The sequence below is a fragment of the Taurulus bubalis genome (assembly GCF_910589615.1).
Source record: "Taurulus bubalis genome assembly, chromosome: 12".
NCBI lineage: Eukaryota > Metazoa > Chordata > Actinopteri > Perciformes > Cottidae > Taurulus > Taurulus bubalis.
Window position 1 is genome coordinate 21,008,606 of NC_136600.1, and position 20,185 is coordinate 21,028,790.

Here is a 20,185-nt window from a genome sequence, read left to right on the forward strand (position 1 = left end):
ATACATTCTGTGTAAAACATGTTGTGGGAGTCAGTTATTTTCCAAAAAGCTTTATTATGTAACATATTTGTATTTGTCATATTGCAGCAAACATTTTTTTTTTATTTGGACTTAATGTTGAATACATGTTTGTATGAACTTGTGTATCCAGATGAACCCATACTGTATGTGTTCTTTTTTACAACGGCATTCACATTAGTTTCTCATTATATTATTATTTACGAAATATACAACACTTAACCATCGAGCTCATGTGAAAACAATTGCATTCATATCAAATCGAAAATCAATTCTGTTTCCACATATACTCACTCTTTGATTTTGTTCTGATAGCAATTAGAACAGTTAATACTATTGTATATCATATAGCTATGCTGAACTCTGTTGCTTTTGACATTAAATCTGTTATAAAATATGCTTGTTTTTTCCCAGTTTATTGTCTGCATCATTTGATGCCATATGGATGCACTGATAATGCGCCAGTGGATCTTGTTTAATCTAGGGCTTTACTCACTTACAAGCATAGAGCCACTAAGAGGCTTAGACACCCCTTTCTAAACATCACGTTTTTGTTGAGATTGAAAGTCTAAAGAGCGTGAAGAATCTATCAGGAGGGGGAAGTGACCCAGCTTCAGTCTTAGTGTTGTGCGAGATTGTCAAGTGTAGGATGTTATGGGGTTATTCTTCACAACCTTTAATAATAATCCTGGCTGTGAGACACTGCCTATGGCTGTGTTATCAGTTATAAGATAAAAGGTCATTAGAAACAAGCCTGCTTCATGGTTGAAGGTGTGATTAAAATATGAATCATCTCCTCATTATTTGCAAAGACAAATAATCACTTTTCAGTGCAGTTTTGCCAAGTATAGAAACAATATTAGACACATATTAAGCGGGTGATGGTTCCACGTCTTTCACTTGTCAGCAGGATTCATGTTTTTTATGTTTATTGAGTGTTTTTCTATGACAGCAAGCAGCATTCAGTCAGTCTACATTCACACACATGGTGCCATGTTTGTCTTTTATTCGCTTGATGGACACATATGCTCCCTCTCCTCATCCTTGGACCACTCAATGTGATCTGGAAAATAAACACACAGAACCGTTAAGGAATCAAACAGTATTTAAGCAATCAATTATATATATCAAACAACACCACAGTAAGGAGAATAAACAATGCGGACGGTTTTGCCCAACAAATAGCTTAATCTTTTTGAGCTTTTTGATCTATTAATCATCATAGAGATTTTAGTCAGCATTCTGTTGAGCTATTATGCGTCTGAAATGAATGATTGTTTGCCGTATATCATCCAGTAGCCTGTGATATAAATTACTTAAATCATTCAACTGCAGTTTCCCCAAGAGCGTGCTATGAGCACGACTACCCTTCATGCACATGGACTGTAATTTAGACTGTCTGTCAGCTTTCATTGTCTTAAATTATTCAGCACTTGTGCTAATCATGCATCCCTCAAACACTGCAAAAATACAGAATTTGAACATTCACTAAAATTAATGAAATTTAAACTTACTTTGGCGCGCTTTGGTGACATGTGGACAGCCGACAGGGCCTGCCGCCTACAGTTAGAGATACGCAAAAGAGTGAGAAGGGCAATCGAATTTACAGTAATTATAGTACTTAAAAAAAAATGTCTTTCAGAGTCAGTACTTACAGCCAATGACCATAATGCCCACTATGAAAAGCATTGCCGCAATGGACAGTCCAGCGTAGCGCAGGGACTCATAATCTGGACACAAAAAACGAATCAAACACTCAACCATAGGAACAACAGGAAAGAACATGCACTAAAAAAAACAGTCAAATGTAGCTTCTCACCATAGTTGAAATCTTCATCCCACTTCGGATCTATAAGAAGAAGCGGGATGGAAAGTATTGAGTTTAGTTTAAACGTTGAACACAGGGAGCTTCGAGAGAGAGAGGATCACTGGGGAACAACAGCCAGAGATAGCATGACAGGTCTGCCGGCCCTGCTGACACGCTGCTGATGGGGTATCAAACCCCTATCTATGGTAAGGCAGCACAGCATGAGGACACACATATTGTATCTTCTTGCATAAGGATACAATCAAGCATTAATCTGCTGGCAAGAGAGGAAGTGAGGTGCTCTGTTCTACCACTCCGCCATGGGCTTTGTTTGGAAGACAGGGAATTATGATACTGTCAGTCTGCCATGAGATAACAATACAACTGCAATGCCTGTGGCATTTAAGCTAACTATGGAGTAGTAACAAAAAATCCGGTACCCCAGACAGCAATTCGATGGGATCCATTTTTGGTTTTCACAGTTATGGATGGGGAGGATGTCACAGTGGATGCTGAAAAATATAGACAGTGAAAACATTAGTTTCCCTCAGTCAAGTCATACATATAAGTCATGTCATACACAGGATTATAATGTAATATATCGGACTATATTCGTTTTGCAACATATTGACTCCTTATCTTTGCCATATGAGACCATGCATAATTGAATTCAGATATATTCCGATGTTTTACAATTTTCTGTATTGACTTTTTGAACATTTCAGGGTAATGGCTCTCTTACGAAACATTGTAATGCATATCAGTGCGCTCTCTGTCGCTCTCACTCTACTTATCTCCCTTTATATCTTAACAAGTACAAGGAGTTTATCATTTTCTAATGACCTCATAATCAGTTTTAAAGGGAGACAACTTACTGGAAGCCTAATGTGCTGGGATGTTTTAGCTAAACTTAATGGCTCCACCAACTGGTTGTTCAAATATGTGATTGAGATGATGCAAATGTATTACCTAGAGTGGACTTTGTTTTTGGTTTGGTTGTCATCTCATTGGCAGCTAAAGGGACAGAAACATAACAATCACATCAAGTTAAATTTTAATTATGGATGTCACATATACAGCACTAACTACACCCCAGTCTACCTGTGGGAGTCTTCATTTCTGATGGGGTGGTGAGGACATTGTTGCTGGTGCTACTGTTCTTGTTTGTGGTTCGTTCAGAAGGCAAAGCGTCTCTGGTGACTCTGCTTTCCACTCTTCTTCCTGTTACATCAAGATAGCAACTGATTCACATGAAACTTACAGTGAAACCAGACCAAAGAGTGGCATTTCTCCAGATAGCCACGAGTGCCGTACCAGTAAGCGTCGAAGCCGAAGGCATCGTCGTTAAATTGGCCGTATTGCTGCTCGTAGACTGCATTTCATCCGCAGGTGTGGGAGTGAGAGCCCTTGTCACTGCGAGGGGGAAAAAAAACACATTTTAATCACCAAAAACACAAGTCAGATGAAGCCTCACAGCGAGGCCTTGGTACAGTAAACTTTACAGGAAGAACAAAGAGCCGTGTTGTTTACCCATGCGATTTTCTCAAACAATGCTGTGATCTATTCCTGCCAGAGGCCCGACTTGAGAATGCCTGGCCATGCCGGCGAGAGGGGCCCCGCAGATGTACTGAGAGTATGTCGCATTTAGAGTCCTGTGAGTGGGGCAGTGCCGCTCACACACAAAGAAGTGGCTCTTACGAAACCTCTGGCTACAACAGAACTGGATTGTTGTGTGAGACTGCGGGACAGAGAGGCTGTTGTCTGTTTACTCTCTCAGCACCTTCCAATTAATGCTGGACCTCTACAGAACCTCTGCTATCTGAGGCTAATGCTGTGATTCCAACTGGTTTAATGAACCCATGTGCCTGACACTTGACTAAAAGGAAACCTTAATTTGGTTTGAAATACAGCTTACTGTATTCATCTAGCTACAGTTCTGAGATGTTTAGTGTGAGCTTATCTGAGATGAGGGATAAGCCTTCAGTCTTCCGAGCCCACATTAAGGTCCACATTATAATGTATACTCTTCATTATCTTACTCTTGAATATAACTGACAAGACGTTTAATTAAAGGGGAACTCCACACAAAATAACCCTGATGACAACATGCATATGGGAATTCCCCAATAATGTAGTGTCTGGAGGTCTTTAAAACATGTAATACATTGGTCTCTGCTGCATACATTTTGACTATTCTTTTTAAAATCTGTTCTTTGCAAGATCCCCACTTTCATGGAGGTGACACATTACATTGCGGGTGTGCCCTTGCTAATTAAGCTGCACCTAAAGTGACACATTACTGAAAGAAGAAGTAACCCATTCTTCTTTGTTCTGTCTAAAACGAATGCAAATGACACTTATGATGCAATGCAAGGAAGCATTATATAAATGATGACCATTGCGGCCGTTACGTCCCCTCCCTTCCACTAGGTGTCTGGGTCCTGTTTGCTGTTGTCTTTGTCTTTCAGGCTGTTCATCGTCAGCTGATGAGCCACCTGAACCTGGTGGGAGTGTCTTCTATAACACACACCACCTGAACATGGAGGCTGGTCGCTCCCTCACACACCACCTGAACATGGAGGCTGGTCACTCCCTTGCCCAGCTGGCTGTGTGTCATTGGCTGACACTGCTCTGTATTTGTTTAAGTTAGTTTTGGTCTTAAATACATATATATTTATGTCTTTTCCATCGTCTGGTCTCCCTTTGTGTCGCAGCCTCTGAGCTGTGTTGTAACACCATAATCAAAGGCAAATGTAAATGCAGACAGATAGGGCTGCTGCAGCAGCGCCTCAGCAGCAACACCATGTGTTCTCATGCACAAGGAAGGCAGTGTGGCCCTGGGAAAATATTAGCAACTTTAAATAGATAGTTTCTATGCAACTGACTTTGGTGTGTTAGTTTTCAAACTTTATGACACTTGTAACCTGTAATATTACTTAATTTTAGCCTTAATATTTGAGTATAGCATTATCCTGTTGTGATCAAAGTGGCTGCTGTGCATCAAATGATAACCAGACTCACGCTAAACTCAACACCCTCACCTTGAAACATGACAAACAGGAAGGAGAAGACCAAGTGGATGAAACAAATCTGAAAGACAAAAAAAAACAAGCATGAGGAGAGGAGGTGACAATGATGCGGAGAGTATCAACACAATAGTATCTCAACTGGTGTCTTAACAAGTTGAATTTCAACTTGTGCAGTTTTATCACAACGTTTAAGACCTGCAAAAGTAATTCGGAGCCCCTCAAATAAGGAAAGGAAAGGTCATACACACTGGATGAGCAGAACAACACGGTTTATTCACATCTTTTTAGCCACGGTTATAATGTTGCAACTGTTTAACCAGAGCATTAGTACAAGGTGAACACACACTAAACGGTAAATGAAAGGATTGAAGCAAGAGAGCATTCACTTCTGAACATCTACCAGGCAGGAAGTTGCATTTCTTGAGGTTTTGCACCACATGGCCACTTCTCCTTCCTCCTAAAGCACACAGGCAACATCTCCCACACGCCTCACGCAGCCTGACAAAAAACAGATTCCTACTTTGAATCTCAAACTTTAAAAGATAGACAAATCATAACTGCATTTTTTTTTATTTGTCAAAAATGAGTGATCGAGGCCACACATTGTGTATGCAATCCTCCCACACATGTCTGTGTTGAACTTTGTGGCACTATTGATCAAAATTCAAAAAATAAATAAAAAGTTTGCTCCTGTCACCAATTAAAAAATGGCATTGGAGGATGTGTCAAAACAACTCCTTTTACCGTAATGGAAATCCTGTAGGCCTGAGCGACATACTCGTTCCTCCCCCTCACAACATGTTGCCCCTAGCTTGAAACAAAACACTATAGACAAACAGAAGTAAGCAAAAAAACCTGTCCGATATTGCATGATTTGATAGCAATACAGAGAATAACAGGTAGATACAGCAGAGGCAGGTAGGAGTGACGGATGGAAGTCTGGGCCAGTGGCTCAGTTTGAATCCACCCCTCCAGCAGAAAATGAATCTCGATCTTTGACCTATCCTGGTGGCAGCTCATCCTCCGGGCGTGGAACAGCGTAGCAGGTGAACCTCCGCCGCCATCATGAGCTGCGACAGCTCAGATTAGCAGGTCATGCCAATCTTCATTTCACTCCAGAGCATATGTCAAGATGAGGCCTGTTTCCCCTGGGCTGTACAGGCGTCTTTCCCTTCCCCTAGCATGACCTGCCTGCCTGTTTGTCACATCGAGCACTCTAACTCACTCTCTGTCTGTCTGTCTGTTCATCCGTTTGTCTGTCATCCTCCATCAATCTCTTTTTAGTATGCCTTACCAAAAACACCCCTCGGCCCTCTGATATTTAATCATCCATTCAGTTATGCTTACCTTGGAATCCATCCTGTAAGGTGCCCGAGTCAGAGATTCATCCGTGGTGCTTTCCTCTTCCGTGTGTCACTTGTGAAAGGCTGCTAACCAACCACACCCATGTGCTCACCATCACTACTTCCTGATCCAATTGTCTGAACTCTGTTTCAGTCTTTCAGTCTCTCGCTCACCCACTCTGTCTTGTGGCACGACTTCCTCCTTCTGTAGCTTCCAGTCTTTCACCACCCTCGCTGCCCAGTCTCTCAGCTCGGCAGCTTCTCTTTCTGTAGAGTACACTGCCTTTTATTGTGTGTCTTTGCCTGTCTGTCATTGTGTCGAGCTGTCTTAGTCTTTCTACAAGTTCATGCAATCGTTTCTGACCACAAATCCATGCGTCATTTCATTTGTGGCCATGTTGCTGTCTCACAAACAAAACATGAATGATGTTGTGGTGAAAAACTGTTGCTATACTGAGAAATGCAGTACCTATTGGCTTTTTTGCTTCCTGTTATTGGTGAACAGTTTTATAAAATATCTTCCCCCTGAAAACAGCAACATTGAAGATGTTCTTAAATATGTGTGGCTGAAGAACTGTAATCCTAACATAAAACCATAGAAGAAGCAATTGTATTTATTGAGTACATCTTATTAAAACATAAGGAAAATATTTGTTTTAAACACATCAAACTCATTTAAATATTACCGCAGAAAACATCCACCACTCCATGTCTTTCACATTAAATTGCACATAAGGGTTTTTAACTCACAGTCTTCAACTATTCCTTCAAGGCTGACATATTGGTGTTTGTGTGTGATTTTAACTCAACAGCATTACACAACTGAAGAGGACAAATCTCATTGTTACAGAAGACAAAGCCTTCCATTCATCCACACTAGCAAAGGACAGTCTTTGTCCAGAGAGGACAAAAGCTTGACAGCGTGTACTCACAGCTTGTCACATTTCAAGAAAGCAATTGTAAACGATTTTCTTCAAAGCATCTTTAAATTAAAGGTGTGAAATTCCAAATTCAGAGGAGGGACCGGGGGGGGGGGGGGGGGGGCAGAGTCAAATGTGCTTTTCCTATATGACGGAGAAATGGTCGGCCCTACACTGCCTCTGATTGGTTTGTACTCACTTCCTTCAATAGCCGGATTGGATAATGTAGGAATACCATGACAAGTCAATCAAGGCCGAGTAGGGCGGGTCCCGCCTTCGCCATCCGCTGAAAAAATAATTTGAGGAACTGGAAGGTGTGTGTCAGTTGAAAAATATATGACAATGCTAATCACATTATCACATAATCACATCTGCTGGTACACAGATATGATTAGAAGAACATTCTGTAAACACTCACATGTATAGATTATCATTTGAAGATACATTTAAGACAGTGATTTATGAATGCATGTGAAATGCATGTGTACACTACGTCAGATCAGACTTAATAGTTTTTAATAATACCAGCTTGTTTTTCTTTTTTTTGTCATCTTTATATCCTGTTGGAGTGGGAGTGTGCACACATTTAATTAAGTGCGATGCAGAGAGGGACGTTTGAAATGTGCCTACATATGGAAAAGAAATGCGTAACTGTCAATTGAAAAAGAAAGATATATTGTTCTTATGCTGAATATTATGCCGTGTACCTTTATGAAAAAATACTAAGAGAGTAATGCTTGTCTGGATTTGAATATTGCTTAATAAAGCCTGCACTACTTCAAATAGAGAATAAGGTGGACTATAAGTGTGCATTGCTATAATAATAATACAAAATCCATAACTCAACTTATTTTACTTCCAATATCCTTGGGCTCTATGAGCATATCTACGTTTCTGTGGTTTTATCTTTACTCCAACATTTACATGTGGTCTGGTTGCCGATGGCCAGTCATCAAACTCATCTTTAATTCAAGATGCTCTTTTAGTTGCAATGTGCTCTCAGACAAAATGAACAACTAATTCTTGTTTTCACTTCCTAATTATCTTTTATGGACTATTGTTGTATTTATTCAGTTGTATTCCTTCATCCACATTGGAGGGTAAACTACATCCTCATTACTGACAGCAGGAGAGCACAGCCACACCATGAGTCATGACTGCCAGTAAACTCATGTTCTAATTTGTAAAAACCTGTGGTTACTTTTGATTTGATTTCTATTTAGTTCAAATTATTAGAATCCAAATAATGAGAGCAAAGACAGGGTTTGCAGAGATTTGAGCTAAATTTGAGTCAGCCCCCCCACTGGTAGCACAACCCGTTAGAGTGATAAAGGAGTATTATTCCATTTCTTATTTGTTTTCCAAAAGAAATCGTTCAGGAGAAGGGGTAAAAAGGATGTGAAAACATTGAGAGTGGAGGTAATTAAAGTCTCTTATTTGTTTCTCTTTTGACTTAATTGTGCACTCCTGCAGCCTGAATGATCGAGTTCCCTTGAGATTCTTCTGAGCGCATCATATCAAAACATTCATGAGGCAAGTGAGGAAAAATAGAAGCTGACATAGAGCATTGAGCTGTCAAGCCTGCAGTTTAGCAGATTACTGTTCTTGCCTGAGCCGAAATGATGCTTCATGAACAGGCTTTGGTAGGAACACAGCAGTCATCTTGACAGGAACTTAAACAATTGTTCCGTAATGAGACAAACATACCTTGACAGCTCATGATGGAGAAGAGCGAACCTAATTGAGGGAACACAGCTCTGTGAAACATTGAGATTTATCTCCAGACAGCCAGGACATCGAGGAAGCAGAATGCAAATGTTGTACAAATGTATGGACGACAACAACAACAACAACAACAACCTCCCCAGGATTTAAAGATCAACTCTCTCAGTAAATATTTCCTCTATTTTTACACTAACAACACACACAAAAAGTGATGTGTGAAGGTTGCTCCAGCTAAAGATGAGGCAAACTTCATCCGAAAATGGGGTTTTGAAATTTCTATTGAGGAACAACACATTATATATAAATAAATATATATATATATATATATATATATATATATATATATATATATATATATATATATATATATATATATATATATATATATATATATATATATATATATATATATATATATATATATATATATATGTGTGTCTCATTGGAGACTGTTTCTTATGTGTTGCCTGTGCTGTTTTTTGGGGTTTTGTGTGTGTACTCATGAGACTGATGTGACGAATTGTGTTTGAGGGAAAAGCAGAAGCTGGAAGCAGAAGTAGGATGCAAGCAGAACGGCTCTGTGTACAGATGTAGCCCAGTCACTATTTGCGTAATTTACAAGGCAGCGAGAACCTGAAAGAGCCATGGAAACTTTGAGGAAGGTTTTGGATCTCTGCACAGTGAACATTAAAAGACAGAGTTACACAAATACACAGAGCGCCCGAACCTTGTTATTGTCATCCAGGAAGACGCCGTCTATGTTTTCTAGTGTTCTCTGACTGCCGTGGCTGCATCGGTCTATATATATATATATATATATATATATATATATATATATATATATATATATATACACGAGACAATGATGGCTGTGCCAGTAACATCTTTTTGAATCTCCTCTCAGTGTGGTCGTCCTGAAACCGCAAGGTAGCCGGTTCAATCCCTGGTCTCCCCATAGTTTGCATGTCGTGTTTTTTTTAGTTGCTTCCCGGGCGATTTTCAGCAGCCCACTGCTCCTACATTGCTATGGATGGGTTAAATGCAGAGACCAAATTTCATGTATGTAATATGACAAATAAAGTTTCTTCTTCTTCTAAAAACATGCATTTCTTTCAGTCGTGCTGAATTAGATGTATTTCCAGGAAAGTTGTTGTTTGTTGGAAATGTTTGCCAATTACTTTTCACCTTGCACCCTGAGATAAGATTGTATAATTAGTATAGCTTGTGTAAAGCAACTTTGGTTTTGTAAAGTTTTCTATAAATACACATTTTAATTATTGTAAACTGCAGGCTGTGGCGTGCCACTATACAAAGGACTGTTTTTCTTTTAACTAAAATTCAAAAAAGTAAAGAAAATCAAGTGAAGAGGAGAGTACTTTTTTTTTTTTGCAGGAGTAGCAGCTCAGCCTAACCCCCTTTTCTCTCTCTCTCTCTCTCTCTCTCTCTCTCTCTCACTGTGAGTTGAACTTCAATCCGAAGAGAAAATAGGATTAGAGTCCGGCCCCAGATATGGCTTTACCTCCTGAAGACCTAACCATGCTAAATACCACTCAGTACAATCCCATTGCAGGGATTCCCATGGACTAACTGTGAAGCTCTTTGTATCAGAGATGGGGGTGAACGGCCCACTGTTGTCCGGTTCTCCTCTGGATACGTGTTTGAAAATGTTGACATTGGATTGGGTCAAAAAGGATGCAGTCTGATTGGGCGACACTGTGAGGGGCTGCCCTTCTCCGGGGCGAAAAACAGCTTTGTCAGTCCGTTTTTGTCTCTAACTGACTGATTCATGTCTACCTGCAGGCCAAAGAAAACTAGAACAAGGTTGAAGGTGAAAGAACAAAGCGATGTCCAGGGAGTAACATCACAGAGGGGGAATAAAATTAGCTGGTGGCTGGTTTGAGTTCAAATAAAAAGCACGTAGCATTTTGACAGTCTGGCTTGAGACACAAATCTATATAGTATATATTTTTTAAATCTTTCCGCCATTGTAATTTGCTTCTGTTCAGCTTCTTCGGTTTTCCGTACTTTACTCGTCTGAGGAATGTAAACAACATACACAGAAGGGCTGAGAGTAAAATACTGTATTATATGACATTTTACATCAAGTGTTCCAGCTCCTACAATTGTGACGGGTACATTCAATGTGACTTGTGAGATACACGTTCAAAAGGTTTCATATTAAACATCTGTCCTACAACACTGTACTCAATGGCTACTGTTGAGTCATAAGCCCTGTCATAGTGTATTTGTCTGCTCTGACCTTCTCATTCTAAACTAATTCGCCTCGTAGTTCAAAGGGAAGATCAGAATCTCTCCGCGGTTGTCGAACATCCCTCCCTCTCTCAGCTGCCTGCTGACAGACAGATTGCATCTCAGTTACCATTACTTACGTGACAAAGCTACAGCACATCATCGACCTTTACATATATACTGTATATATTTGTGTATATATATATATATATATATATATATATATATATATATATATATATATATATATATATATATATATATATATATATATATACATTTTCAACCAAATTGTGATATCATCAAATATATAAAATAGGAGCTATCATCTTAGGTTGTTTTCTTTGACAGACCTGATGGTAGGTTGGTCGTCTCCACTCGTTCCTTTGATGAGGCAATCTGTGGTCAAACAAGGACGGAGAGGAAGGAAGAGGGGAAGCCAGGATGTCCCGGTACAGACCCCCGTCTCTCACGTCTTCATACAGATGGCTCCGAGAGTCCACTTGAAGGTGGGTGACACCTCGAAGAGTATATGGAAAAGCATACGCAAAACATGAATAATTGCTTGTGGCTAACAATAAGATAAAGCTAAAAATACTCCCAAGGTTTTTGCCACAAGTGTCCAACAACAACAGATTCAGCCTCCGATTGGCTGGGACTGCAATATGCTTTGGAGATTAGGTGTTTACTGTTGCCTTGTTTACTCTGAGGTATATTTGTGTCTCACCGAGCTGGCGCGTTTCCTCCGGGATTTGACTGAGAGGCGGAATGTAGTCACCGGCGGGGTAATAATACTGGGAACTTTCCTGAAATGAACAAAACAGAGGAAATAGTATCAGATTAGCTTTGACCTTTAGTATTTCAGGTAAATGCCAAAGCCACATGTGTTGGCATCAGTGCAGAGGGGGTTAAAGTGAATTCTTGGAGGACCCGTTCACCCACATTGTTTTATCACATATATATACGTATATATATATATATATATATATATATATATATATATATATATATATATATATATATAGAGAGAGAGAGAGAGAGAGAGAGAGAGAGAGAGAGAGAGAGAGAGAGAGAGAGAGAGAGAGAGAGAGAAAGAAGGCCTATCCGATACAACAGAGATGAATAAACTTGCTGTGAACATTTATTATATATATTAGAACGACTGAAGACAGGCAGAAATCTCTGGGTCAAATACGTTAAAAATGATCTGCATTCAAGGCCAGCTATCATGACAGGGAGCTTAGATATGATGTTTATGGTAATTTAGCCAGACCAACGCTTACTGGTATGTACTGTATTCAATTAGGGGGAAGATAAAGCCTTCCTCCGTGGGGATTTGAGGTTTCATTATAGCACAGGGCTATCTGTTTTCTTCTACCTCGCTCAACAGTTTTCTTCAAGGTTCAAATCCTTGTTGGCCTTTTTAAAGTACAAAATGATAATTTCTCTGAGATCGATGCGCATTTTGAATGCTAATTGTGAGGTATTGATTTGTGTTCCATCTCTATGCACAGCTAAAGGTTCCATTAGTTTATCTATCCATTTTCCCTGTTATGGCTGAATTCTCCACTTCCTCCTCTGTCAGATCCCATCACCTCCTGTCTAACCTCTTTCCTCCCCTCATCTGTTTGCTCAGCCCCTCTGTGTCTCTGCATATTTTCTCAACGGCTCTTTTCTCTCCGTCTCATCCCGCTCTTTCCTTTCTTCCTCCTCTCTCCCACACGTACCGCTGCATAGCTCTCATAGACGTTGCTGTCTGTTTCAGATCCAGAGTCGATGAGGAGGGTGCGCTGGGCCGTAGCGTTGATCTTTTCTCTGCTCTCATACTTGTTTGAGTTGCTTACAGTTGACTGACTGGACCTGCAAGGGAACATCGGATTGTGTGATTAATTGTCTTGATTAATTTTTTTATTTCTTGAACTATGATGCAAAACACTCAGCACACATGGCAACGTTTTTTGCTGCGTGCGTTTATTTCTTAATAACAGTGTTTCATGTGGCGCATTTACAGGTTTATTGAAGGATTGTGGTGCAAGTTTGATGCCACTAATATGAGTAGATATTGACAGAGGCTTGTTGTTTTTGCTTGCCTGGCAGTTTTTATTTGCTGGGTCAGCCAATAGTCAAGATCTTTGACTTCTTAAAGTGGATTGGATGTGTGTCTCTTTATTACTTCGACTGAAGCGCTTTAACTTACCCCCTCTGTTCACTCTTCTTTCCATCCAACACACTGCCCGTTCTCCCCCCTGCTGGGAGAACAGAACAGGAGGAAAGAGGCTTAGTGTTAGGAAGTTAGAACTTGAAGAGAAGAGCATCATCTCATAAGCACTGGAATTGATCGGAGCAAAACAAAAAAAAAGGGCCAGAGAGTGAGAGTGAGAAATATATGTAAAAACCAGAGGGCAGAGGGAGGTGAGGAATGAAACATAAAGATAGAGAGGGAGAACCTGACAGTTAGACTGAAGAGCAAATAGAAAGAGACAGAAGAAGAGATGGAGAGAGGACATAACGCTCGCAAATGAGATAAAAGATATGGACAAAACACAGAAGTGACAGCTTTGAAGGATGAATGTGGCAGGAGGTAGAAGCTCAGACAATAAGCAGAAGGAGAGGAGACAGATAGACAGATAGAAAGAGAGACATGGAGAGATGAGAAGAAAGTGAGAGGCTGAGCTGACAATTGCATCATGGTACTGCAGTAATCTCTTTAGAGCTATGTTGAGGAAGAGGGACATGGAGGAAACACTTTCACATCGGTGGACCAAAAGATCATCATGGTTACCTGTCTGGCCTCGCCTCTTTCTCCATCTCAATCCAAAGAAGCAACCCAGTGAATTCAACACCAGCAGGACTCCAAACACCACTGTGAACACGACTGTCAGTCCCCATGCACCTAGTTTGACAAAATTAGAAACATTATCTCAACGCCTAACAGTGAAAGTAAAAAATGGCTGAGAAAAGGCCCAATTCCTCTATCAATTGTCTTGATTTAAGACTATCAGAGGGCAAGAAGTATGGGTGGGCGCCATGAGAACTGCTACTCTCGTATTGCAAACATTACCAGCCTTGGAGGTGCACACATTAACATGATTTAGCCAGATGAAGCTAGCTGCTGTGCAAACAGAAATTTCCAACTGCCCATAAGAGCTTTTGCTGGAAGTTGTCATAAAGGACTTACTCTGTGGGCCTGGGACATCATCTGTTGGGACTTCTTCTAGGTCTGGCCTCTCTGTAGAGAAAGAGAAGGAATAACATAAACTTACATGCCACACGTCTGCACAATGCACTTATACTCATGTATTATAGATTATCAGATGGTTGTACAGCACAGTCCTTTCGGAGTCAAGCTGGGGTTACTCTAAACTGACCCTTGGTGGTGATGGTCAGTACTGCATTGTTGTCAGCATAGCCGCTCTCTCCCATTGCATTCAGGGCATTGACTGAGAGGTTGTAGGTGGTGCCGGGCCGCAGCCCAGTGACAGTGAAAAAGGTCGCGCTGGGGGGAAACACGTCCATGTAGAGGAAACTGGCTGACTTATGCCAACGGTATCTGTCAAGTACAATTATATTGTCATGCAAAAATGTCATTCTAACCATCATACTGATGACGGCTGTGGCTCAGGATATGAATTGGTTCATCAACTCATGAGAAGATCTGCGGTTGTGCGGTTCAGTCCGCATATCAAAGTGTCCTTGGGCAAAATAAGGGAACCCCGAATTGTTCCCAAATGTGGTGCCATCAGTGTGTGAATGAGCATTATATTATTTATTTATGTATTATTATATTAGATCCATACGAGAGCAGTTTGGCAACTTGCATGGCAGCCTCTGCCATCTGTGTGTGTGTGTGTGTGTGTGTGTGTGTGTGTGTGTGTGTGTGTGTGTGTGTGTGTGTGTGTGTGTGTGTGTGTGTGTGTGTGTGTGAATGGGCTGAATGTCGGCATATAGTGTCAAGCACTTTGAGTGGTCATAAGACTAGAAAGGTGCGATATCAATGCAAGTCCATTTACAATCCTTCCGAGACATCTCACCTGACACGAAATCTTTGCCACAGACCACCATTGAAGCCGGGGACCCAATCCAGAGTGACGGAGTCGTGGGAGACGCCAATTTGGCGAAACAAAGAAGGAGGATCTGGGTGAGCTGATGGGGAAATAAAAAGGAGAAATGTGGAAAACAGCAAACGTGCTCTGGATTTTGTGAGAACACTGAAGAGCAGAACCTTCACTCGACAGGCGGCTATTTGAAAAGGCTTTAGGTGCTAAGAAATGGAGATGTGTGCCATGAGATAGTCAAGTGATTATATCTGCAGACTGAAATAACACCTGAGGCCCTGCATGCCCACAGGAGCGTACCTCTACTACGGCCTCTCTGCTTTGGAGCGGTTATAAATAGACAAATTGATATTACTAAAAGAGTGTTGCAGAGCTGATGCATTCTTGATTGAAATAGAAGAGGAAGAAACATGATTTGAGATATTCTCACATTTCCCATTGGTCGTATTTGTGTTTGAAAACATCATTATTCTTACTATTAGATCTGTGGATCAGATGGACCAGTGTTAACGGTTTGCATGAGAGCAAAACGTATGATTTGTGGGTGGACTTATACATACATATTTTGCCAATATTATGCAAAAAATCTAGTGAAGAAAATTGATAATAATGACTAATGACAAAAAAGAAGAAAAAGATGAAGACAGATGTTCACCCATGATAAAAACCTTTGTTTTAACAGTACATCTCTTCTTAACCACAGTTTAATCTATAGAACATATATTGGCAGCACCAGGTTTGCATTTCATAACAGCGCGCCACTCATCGGCTTTTTCTTAAGGTTGTGCCATGTTGTATGAATGATCAGGGAACATGGGCAGATGGCTGATCCATCTCAGAACAAAGTGGCTGATTTGTCCAATTTATTTGACCGAAGTCATGCAATGAAGGATGTAGCCTCTTGATTATTATCAATATTGTGAATAAAGATCAAAGGAAGCTAACCAGGCCTTCAGTCAGGCACTGCTTCAGTCAGGGTAGTGAAGGGAAAGTGGATTATTTTGCATTTGGAGCATGGAAAAAAAAAGAAGGGTGGTTTTGAGGGCAGAGGGAGAGATAATCAAGGAGAGGAGGAGGAGAGATAGTTGAGCAGCGACGTAAGAAGGGGATGCTCTACTCGTCTCTGGCTCCAGGCTGCAGCCCAGTTTGCCGAGTAAATAATTCCCACTATCAGCTCTACTCATGAGATTCCCGGGCGAAGAGGTCAGCCTTATTTGGATTTTGTCTCCTTCAAATCCAAAAAGCACCATGATGAAAAAAAAAAGAAAGCCTCTCTCTTTCTCTCGAGCTTTAGAACGGTAAGGAAGCATATCAAATCTGTTATCACTGCGTCAGATTAATTATGAATATTCACAGCACTAACACAATGACTGGGGAAAAACAGGGGCAATATTGGATTATATTTTATGGTTTTATAGTAAACATTAAATGTGTCCAATGATGGCTGTGGGCCTTCGCTGAGAGCAGGACTGTGTTGATAATGGCGGCGGTGCAAGGATACACTGGCAGCTTGAAGGCAGAAAAGTCGAAGCATGCCGGGAGAGCAAAGCGTATCACTGCAGCATTATCAGAGTGGTGAAGTACTGCTATGGGCTAAATGATAAGGTAGAGATAGAGGAATGGAGTAAGTTCCTTAAAGGGCTGACACTCAGGAGCAACAGCCCCCTCCAGTTTACTGAATTCTGCATTTTCAATGGCCCTCTTAGACTATTGTAATGTTGCTGGAAAAAGCTGATAAACCTTGGACAAAGCAGCACAGACACAATTATTTTGAGATGCTGCCAAATTAGAACCAAAGGAATAGTTTGTGCTCCACTGCCAACTACGTGATATGCATAAACACTACTGCCGTGTGCTCTAACCACTGACTGATCATTTGCCATTCATTTAAAGATGCAATAGGCGATGCTTGACCACTAAGGAGCAGAAAGAGAGGCCTCCAAGCCATTACTTACACATCTACACATGCACTCCTCTTGTAGCTCGGGTTTACTCCGTGAACTATGTGTCCTTTCATCACTAGACGCTTGACTTTCTTCACAATCCACTCCTTGAGTTTTTGTTTTTAGTGTGTTGATGAAAACGCGGTAATGAGAATGGTCTTATCTGGAGCCAGTGTTTTATTTGTCCATTCTGGGCTACTGTAGAAACATGGCGGCCGGCTCAGTGATGACGATATGTAAATCCAAAAGGCTCATTCTAAGGTAACACAAACCCAATTATCCTTATTTTCAGGTGATTATACACTTAAGAACACATACTTATTAATATGATCCCAATTATTCTAATATAACCATATTTAATTGCTAATTGTCTATAGAAAACGATGTGTCCCTGAATTTAGTGATTTTGAATCTATACTGAAGTGTTCCTTAACTGAAATGAGCAAATTCTCTCTCATCTGAAGCTAAATGAACTATTCAAAACCCTATTGAATTATCCGATAAATGCATTTCTACAACACTGAGACAGGTTTCTTTTTCAGAGGTACACGGCTACAACCTCAGTCACCCAGAGACACACACCCATACACACAGAAACCATAAATATACAAGGATGAAGTACTTGTGCTGACGAGCTGGATGTCTAGCGTGTCTTCCCCAAGTGAGTTGCGAGCAGTGCAGGTGAAGATAGCGTAGTCCAGAGCTGCACTCACATTTACAACTCTGACTGTGCTGGTGTGGAAGGAGCCCTCCCTCACAGTCTGCTCCTCATACCTGCAGCATGCACGTCCACAAACACACACCCACCGCAAGAAAGAGATAAATCCTGAGAATGCAGACAGCGGGGATTGTGATGTCCTGCGGATTGCACTAAGTCTCCCAATTTCACACATCAAAGAAGCATTAAACAGGTATTTGCATAGTGAAAAGCAAGGTGTAAAATGCAATAAATCTGGATTCAGTGGTGAAATAGCAAGAAATAGCTAAATAATATATTATATGAATAGAAAATTGAATCTAATTGTGAGGATTCATCAATATGTAACCACATGCTGATAGTAGCACCGGAGTTAATATAAGTGCTGCAGGGATGCATTTTTTTCTGGCCAACCCTGGAAGTTAGCGTCTCACTGGTTATCCTTAAAAAAAAGAGCGATTTTTACATTGGATTTTGGATAATTACAGAACATAAGCTCTGTAGCAAACACATGTTTATGTTGTTTTCACACGTTTTGTTCAGCAAGATAATCTTCACAAATAAAAAAACATTGACATAATTTTTGAAGCGTGACTGCAATGTTAGGCTAGAACATTATCACAACAAGGCTGTAAAGGAGGCCCAATCGGCATGACGCTCTGTAGTCTCATTTAACCACTTGGTAGCAACCGCCTTTTTATATTATATGTAAAACGACATTTATTGAAAGATTTTCTTTGCTAGAACAAAACACAAAAATCTCTTAAACTTGCGTTGACCACAGACCTTATTTCAGGCATCTAACTGAATCAAACCATTAAATAACACCATTGACCTCAAGTGCAATGTTACAGACTCGATTTGGGGTTTTAAGGACTCATTCCTGCAGCACTCTAAAGTGAAAAAAAAAACAACATAATGAATATTCTTTGACCTGGGGTTTGCAAAGTCCATGCGTAAACCTTTCTTTTCCCAAGAGAAGTCGACACGAGGAATGCCTTGTGCCCGACACACTACCTCAGCTGTAGAAGTCCCATCTCCTCTACTTGCTACCTTCCTCCACTGGACTCCTTTCTGAATCTCTGGTTGGACTTCACAAGACAAAAAGGGCATAATGGTTATTTATGCAGAAACACAATGTCACAACAATGTATGTCACAATGCACAAGTAAATGTGTTACATGTGCATGTAACTCTCCCTGTATCTGTTGTTCCCTTCTGATACTGAGAATAAATACTATACAAACTCACATTGCACTACCAGCTGCACATCTACAGTGGCAGGGGGCGCTATGCCATTATTGGCCATGCACTGGTAAAAACCAGCATGATCCCGAGTAACATCATGGATGGTCAGAAGGCCATATTTGTCTTCCTGGGCCTCCTGTTCCAGCTCCACCTCCCCTTCTCCCTGTGGAAGACAAAGTGAGGGGGGATTAACGGCAGACAGCAGCTCTCCCTCAAAACCCCACTCCCTTCCTCCTGGGTGAGGGCTCGGGTAGAGGAGGCTGTGCGAGAGCAAGGCAGGCAGGTTGACAGTGAGGGAGGGTTGGGCAGGAAACCATCAGGGCTTGAAGTGAGGCTGGGAGGACAGAGGACAGAGAAAGATAATGCCAAGGGTTGGAGAGCTTCAGGGGAAGAGAAAAGGAGGGGCTGTGCAGGTTGAAAGCGGGACACACACACTGCCAAAGGGGTGGGTTAGACCGGAGAGGGCATCAGTAGATACAGAGACCACGCCACATTGACGAATGTGCCCTTTAGTCATGCAGCAGTAATGAAAGCTATTTTTCTGGATTTGGGCTGTGTGGAGCCGGGAGAGGTGGGGTGGAAGGATAGTTAGAGCCGGTGAAAAATGGTGCATCTGCGCATTTAGAAAGGCCAGTGATAAACAGTAGGAACAGATCAAATAATAGAAAGCAAGCCAAATAAATGAAAGATAATTCAGGGGATGACTGTGTTTTCTCAGTATACGTAGCCACGCTCTCACCAGCCAATTCCAGGAGAACATGTCTGATATAATGGGGTTGGCATCTGCCACACATATCAGGTCTGCTGTTTCCCCCAGGTTCACGACCACGGGATCTTTCTGTGCCTTAACACTGGCAGCATCTGAGGGTAAGAAAAGAGTACAAGGCTAAGGCACGACCAAAGGTTAAAATGCCAACTCGGGACAAATCATTTGCCAACCCATTAAACAGGCACGCTGCATTGCTATAATTACGGTTACACTTTTTCGCCTTTGAACTTGTTCATAACCCTGTCTCATTGGCTTCTGTGTTTCACACGATGCCATTAACCTCTCAATATGTTAGGGGATTACACATGCTTCTGCAACCAAACTGAGAATTGCTCATTTGACCCAGAAGGCCCTCTCAACTGAATGCACAGTCCCATGTTG

The 20,185-nt window shown here is 41.1% G+C and overlaps 2 protein-coding genes across 2 annotated transcripts in view; both read right to left on the reverse strand.

The window, feature by feature from the left end:
• Positions 1–19: 19 nt before the first annotated feature.
• fxyd5 (FXYD domain containing ion transport regulator 5) lies at positions 20–6,443 on the reverse strand. The gene is made up of 10 exons (XM_079227728.1): positions 6,202–6,443; positions 4,867–4,915; positions 3,140–3,238; positions 2,927–3,046; positions 2,795–2,839; positions 2,266–2,337; positions 1,838–1,867; positions 1,674–1,748; positions 1,533–1,578; positions 20–1,081 (listed from the first exon to the last, which is right to left on the reverse strand). The coding sequence occupies exons 1-10, from the start codon at positions 6,211–6,213 to the stop codon at positions 1,072–1,074; spliced, it is 558 nt and encodes a 185-aa protein (XP_079083854.1). The 5' UTR covers positions 6,214–6,443; the 3' UTR covers positions 20–1,071.
• A 4,668-nt stretch (positions 6,444–11,111) lies between these two features.
• The window catches only part of nphs1 (NPHS1 adhesion molecule, nephrin), a gene marked incomplete at its 3' end in the record, with an annotated part of 33,077 nt that continues 24,003 nt past the window's right edge, over positions 11,112–20,185 (reverse strand). Inside the window, exons 17-29 of the mRNA XM_079227335.1 lie at positions 19,775–19,896; positions 19,039–19,198; positions 18,722–18,878; positions 17,713–17,864; positions 15,124–15,235; positions 14,461–14,642; positions 14,271–14,321; positions 13,875–13,985; positions 13,290–13,338; positions 12,820–12,952; positions 11,820–11,898; positions 11,446–11,612; positions 11,112–11,195 (exon numbers count right to left, since the gene is read on the reverse strand). Coding sequence (XP_079083461.1) covers positions 11,112–11,195; positions 11,446–11,612; positions 11,820–11,898; positions 12,820–12,952; positions 13,290–13,338; positions 13,875–13,985; positions 14,271–14,321; positions 14,461–14,642; positions 15,124–15,235; positions 17,713–17,864; positions 18,722–18,878; positions 19,039–19,198; positions 19,775–19,896 — 1,559 coding nt within the window. The remainder of the gene's footprint in view (positions 11,196–11,445; positions 11,613–11,819; positions 11,899–12,819; positions 12,953–13,289; positions 13,339–13,874; positions 13,986–14,270; positions 14,322–14,460; positions 14,643–15,123; positions 15,236–17,712; positions 17,865–18,721; positions 18,879–19,038; positions 19,199–19,774; positions 19,897–20,185) is intronic.

Coding starts and splice junctions, on each gene's coding strand:
- fxyd5 (XM_079227728.1), bottom strand. Junction 1,749..1,837: donor GGATGAAGATTTCAACTATG/GTGAGAAGCTAC, acceptor TTTTGTGTCCAG/ATTATGAGTCCCTGCGCTAC. Junction 1,579..1,673: donor GGGCATTATGGTCATTGGCT/GTAAGTACTGAC, acceptor CTCTAACTGTAG/GCGGCAGGCCCTGTCGGCTG.